General features: G+C 41.2%; 1 protein-coding gene across 1 annotated transcript; it reads right to left on the reverse strand.

Moving 5' to 3' along the window:
* Positions 1 to 2238: 2238 nt before the first annotated feature.
* Positions 2239 to 2771, reverse strand: LOC136492180 (uncharacterized). Its single transcript, XM_066488287.1, has 2 exons — positions 2561 to 2771; positions 2239 to 2477 (listed from the first exon to the last, which is right to left on the reverse strand). The coding sequence occupies exons 1-2, from the start codon at positions 2769 to 2771 to the stop codon at positions 2239 to 2241; spliced, it is 450 nt and encodes a 149-aa protein (XP_066344384.1).
* Between the last annotated feature and the right edge of the window lie 2977 nt (positions 2772 to 5748).

Here is a 5748-nt window from a genome sequence, read left to right on the forward strand (position 1 = left end):
ATCCATCGGTCCTCGGTTCGCTTGAAGCATGAAGCACTTGAATGCAACCCGAAACAGAAACATTTAGAACATACACTTGCAACATATGTGTGAAACATATGCAACATCTAGATAAAACATTTGCAACTTGCAACATACAAACAATTATTGCAACATAAGACTAAAACAACTGAAACATTTGGAGCATACTCTTACAGCATATGTGTGAAACATATACAACATCCAAATTAAAACGCTTGCAACAAAAGATGAAACATTTTAATCAAACTCTTGCAACATGCCTCTTAAACACTTGCAACATCCCATTTTATTTTTGCAACATCCATATAAAACACTTCAACATACCTCTAAAACACCCGAAACGCTTGAAACATACTTGCAACATGCGTTTTTAGCACATCGCAACGTCTTCTTGTTGCTTGGGACAATGGAGGCTCGTTGGCATGTGGAGTTCATCAGAGGCAGTAGCTCGACGACGGACTAGCCGCCGGTGTTCCTCGGGCCGTACGACCTGCTCCGCTCGCTCCACAGTTTCCATTCTTCTATTTCCTGATGAGTTTCCTCCAAATGTCCCTGTGTTGCCCCGTAGGGACTCATAAGGTTTACTGATCTGATGCCACCCATTCTGTTAACAGATCTGGCGCTGATTCGTACAGCAACACCTCAGCTATATATTGACGCTATATGTTCTTACCACATGCTATGGCCTCCTTCGGCTGGTCAAGTTTTTGGTTGAAAACCGGCTGGAGCTGAACCTCGGCACAGTGCACACACCAGCCAACAACAGCAGCATCAGCCGACTGAACCAGCAAGCATTTGAATTCAAAAAATAGTTCCACAACAGCATTAAATACAATTCGATTTTAAATTCAAACACCTCCAGCTCAAGGCTGATTCTGCTACATATCAATGAAACAGCTAAGCACAACACCATTCAGATACATGGTAAAACAAAAAAAAATCCTAAACATGGATCAACCTGATGTTGGGCATAATTTGACCCAAACCCATGAGATACATGAGAACAAGTGACCAGTCTAGCTTATGAGGCTCCCAGACAGGCTATGCCTTGTCGTTCCACAGCTTACTGAGCTCCCCCTTGTTCAATCGCAGTATCAAGGAATGAACCCACCAGCTTTTCTCTAGAAAAACAAGAAGCGAAGGAAATGAGCAACATAAGTATAAATCACTACATTGCTTGCAACTAGAGTTCAAGTGAGCAATTCTAAGGGTTTTGTAATGGTTAAAGCGAACTCAAACCAACATATTGCTACTCTGCAGTACTTAATAAAGAAACAAAACATTCCAGACAGTGTAGTGATCCTGCAGGGAAGTTACTACACATCATCAGTTAAAAAATTTGAATCTTTTTCCATAACAACCAGTTTGTTTGAAATTTGAAGAATTAAATACGAAGGCTTCATTGCAAATTTGTAATGTGATCGGTTACTGAAACTGAAATAGATTAACTGGCAAGAAGCAAAATTAGGAGGACCACAATGCAAATGCCTCAACTTGATTTATCCTAGTACCTACAGGACCTTCTCTATCCTGATTCCTTAAACCATGGTACACAACAGAGGTGTGCTCCCATTCTAAAACAAAGTAAAATATAGTTAAGAGTGGTGCAGTGCATGTACCTTCCATTGTTTTATTTAGACAATAACAAACAATGTCTAACCAAATCTCATGCCTATGGATGCCCAACTTGTATAGATATTGAGCAATCTTATATGCCGGCAACAGAGCAGACATGTTCATGTTGTTAATGCTAAAAAAACTGCAGATGGTTCAAGTGTGTCAATGTGCATCATGACTTATCCATCCAGTTGTCATATTAAACAAAAGGCTAAGGAAGCATAGATATTGGACAAAGATTTTCTTAGCAATACCTCAAACAAAAGTTTTAGAAGTGGACCTCCAGCACCACGTAGGCAATGACTTCACCTGCATGTTTACATATCCTGATTAGACCCAAACTAGGCAGCCAGGATGACAAATGCTATATTTGATAACATCCACAAACCGAAATTGTTTCACTTACATTGTCTTCCCAATGAGTCCAAGTCCATATGTTATCCACTCGCGGACATGTTCCATATCATTAGGATCTCTCAACGCCATAGCTGCCACTTGACTCAAAGGGCCAAGGTCTGTCGCCTGCCTGAACCGCCGTTGTTGGTGCTGACCCTCCAGCTCATGCACATAGTTGTGCAGTCCATAAAGAACAATAATTATCTAGGTTTGCTTGATCCCTGGATAGTGAGGTATGCCTTTCAACATCTGCCACTTCACTTTCGCTGCCCCAAATGTTCTTTCTATAACATTACGCAGCTTTGAATGGTGCCGGTTGAACAACTCCTGCGCATCTATTGGCCCCCTGGTCTGGAACTCCTTCACCCAGTACCTCTTATTTGGATACGGCATCAGATACCCAGGGCGAAGTGCATAACCGGAGTCCGCCAAGTAATACCGGCCTACATAAATTCATAGGACAGCATCAACTACCATACAATTAGCTCCAGCATGATACATCGAAACAGACTAAGTTCCAACTAACCTGACGGTGGATGTGGGAAAGACGCATCGGTTTCTGCCTTTCTTTTCACCCTCATATCATGAGCGGAACCCTCTGTCCCCACCCCCACATACGTGAACCTCATGTTGAAGTCACTGATCGCAACCACATTTTGGGTTGCCTTCCTTTTCCTATTAATGTGGTTATCACGGACTCCTTTGTCAACTATGACTTCTATGTGCGTGCCATCCATGGCGCCTATGTAGCCATCAAAAAATGATGAGTACTCCACCAATTCAGGCGGTAGTCCTGAATAACTAGTGTCCATAGGTCTAATCACATCATTTGCAAAAACTAGTCATGGTAGCCAGAACATGGGAAAATATCTTGCTACATGTCCCCAACCTCCTCCCAAATCTCTCATGTATTTGTCTCTGGCATTGATTTGTACCACATGCCCATAAGAACATGGCTAAAGCTTCTATTGATTCAAGCTCCCTACTGCCTATTAGCCCATAGCTATCATGTAGTATGCTATGCAACCTAACCAAATTTTCAGTCCACATTCGGCAGTTTTCAAAGCATCTGCCAACATCTGACAATAGCTTTTCTACCCACTATCTTCCAGTAAGCTCAGGTACTTGGATAACATGGTTAACTTGTGGTGGTACCTGCAGCATGTGCCCAACTGCAAGACCAACAGCCATTGCAGTAACCATCTCGTTGAAGCTATTTTCACTTGAATTCTGACTTTTCTCGTCGCTGTTGTCCATCTTCCAATTAGCTATCAAGTACAAATATAAACCATCTTTGGTAATAGCTGCATTGTCTTTATCACATGTCTTCCTATTGTTGTGCTTGAACGATTGGTCCAGTAGCTTGCACTGTCTCATATGCTCAAACCCACCGTGTATATCCTGTTGATTTGGGTCCATGTATTTTTCTAGTGTTTTAGCGCCTCCCGTTTCTTTTCCTTCACATTGTGCCACCAAATGTTCAAATCTATGACATCGAACTCTGTTTTCCGCTTGTGCTTGTCCTATGGATGCGCCGGTTTTAGGTCGTCTGTTATCAACCATATTGTGCTTTGTTTGTTGTTTCAGTGTCTTTGTTGTAGTGCGCATAGCTCCATTGTTCAGATTTTTACTCTGTGTTCCTACAAATCTACAGGCGAGCCTCTTGCTGCTGGTGCCTAATTTCTGAATTGCTCTGGTGCTGTTGCCGTGCCTACTAAATTGTACATCGACGCCACATTTCAAACTTATTGTTAAATAGGTACCTAACGTCCCTCTTTTTTTGTCCCAATGGTTACCACTCTATTACTCTTATGTACAATTCGCATTAGCTTTGTACCTGTTCTTTTGTTACATATTTCCCTGCAGTCATCTAACATGTTCTTTTTGTTCCCTTTTCTTTTGCCTCTTAACAAAAAGGGGGCAGGGGAAACAAACAAATAGATTTCCCCCCTCTGTGTTGTCTTTTCCCCCCCTAGCTTAATACTTTCCGGGCGGCCATAGAAAACCTCTGCCAGATATATGAAAATCCTCAAGCATACAACTGCTGAATGATACATCTATCACCTCAAAATCTTACCTTTATCTGTGTACATCCTTGGATTTACCTACAGATATAAGTTGTCCTTCACTACTGAGGATGATACAACCCAAGCAAGGTTTTTTTGTCATGATGATACTGCTCGACAGATCGTGCGTCGGAACTGCACGGCATTGATAAACCCTTTTAAGACCTCAAATGCTTTTCCTAAACCGCTGGCTGATGTTATTTCAAAAACTTTCACTCTTGGTATTGGACTAACCAGTGAGTCATACTTGGTTAAATCCATCCTATACCACCCAGATCTACATCGGCCTCCACGACAGCCTAGCCTTATTCAGTCACACAACAAACCTCCACTGATCACACCATCCATATGTCATATAGTAGGACCTTCACATAGTGCACCTCCACATGAGATAGAGCGAATGGATGCTGCCGCTTTACAGCATCGTAGTTCACACGTATGTTTACTCCATCTTTTGGTTGTTCAGTTTCATTTAAATCTTATCCCCCTTCGTTTTATTCACTACATGTATGAACTTGCCTGCATAATCTTTTATGATGAAGTATGATTGAGTTATTGATTTAACTTGGTTGTTTAAGCTTATTAAATGGTTCAAAAATATTTAAATATTCCGTTTAAAATGCATAATGAAGTAATGACCTGTACCTACTTTTTTAACCTGCACCAAAGTGGGCAATCATAGCACTGCCTTTTAAAAGTAATTTAGACAAACAAATAAACAATAGAAGTAATCATTCCTATATTCCTTATGTTAGCTCAGGTGAACTCCACTGCAGTCCCAACTGGGGACAGAAGTGCACCAAACACTCATGAAGCAAATAGCCCTTACCTCACTTAGAGCAACTCCAGCAACTTCGCTATTCTGGTTGTGGAGACTATTTTACAATTTGCATAGCAAAAACTAGGCTCCAACAGCTGTGCTATCTAACTTTGTAAAATAGGAATACCTTGTATTTACTACATATATGAGAACCATTGATTCATGGATACTTATACATGCTCAGTGTATGAATATTAAGGGAAAAAATATTTTTAGTAGAGCATGTGACCAAAGGGCGTACCCAGTGCAGAGAGCTCCCGCTCTGTGTGGAGTCTGGGGAAGGGTGTCAGTGACAAGCCTTACCCTCACCTATGCAATGCGAGGAGACCATGACTCAAACCCTCAGTGTATGAATATTAAGAGAAAATATTTTTAGTAGAGCATATGACCAATTTGGGGATTTCACTATGGTTCACTTATGCCATCTTATTCTTATGATTCATTAGTTGTGATTCTAATCTGGATGCATGAAAAATATGCTCATTTAATACCTCCTCTTTATTTGCCCTTTGATTCACACACTTCTCCATTTGTTGACAGCCATATGCACCATATTTACAACCTGCTGACACAACATTAGAAGAGGCACCTACCAGGTAAGTAACCATGGCAGCTAGCTAATGTTCTTATGTTCGTGACTAAGGCCCCGTTCGGCTTACCCTATATTCGGCTTGTTCGACTTCTTTTTTCAGCTAGAACAGAGTTTTTCTCTCACAACAATTCAGCCGGAACAGTGTTTTTTAGCCAGTTTCAGCAAAAATTCTACCAGGTGAACGGGGCCTAAATGTAGTTATCCTTCCACATCTAACAAACATGACATTGGTGTGT

Source organism: Miscanthus floridulus, chromosome 11 (assembly GCF_019320115.1).
Source record: "Miscanthus floridulus cultivar M001 chromosome 11, ASM1932011v1, whole genome shotgun sequence".
NCBI classification, from domain to species: Eukaryota; Viridiplantae; Streptophyta; class Magnoliopsida; order Poales; family Poaceae; genus Miscanthus; species Miscanthus floridulus.

Coding starts and splice junctions, on each gene's coding strand:
- LOC136492180 (XM_066488287.1), bottom strand. CDS start 2,771: ATGGATGGCACGCACATAGAAGTCATAGTTGACAAAGGAGTCCGTGAT. Junction 2,478..2,560: donor TTTCCCACATCCACCGTCAG/GTTAGTTGGAAC, acceptor GAATTTATGTAG/GCCGGTATTACTTGGCGGAC.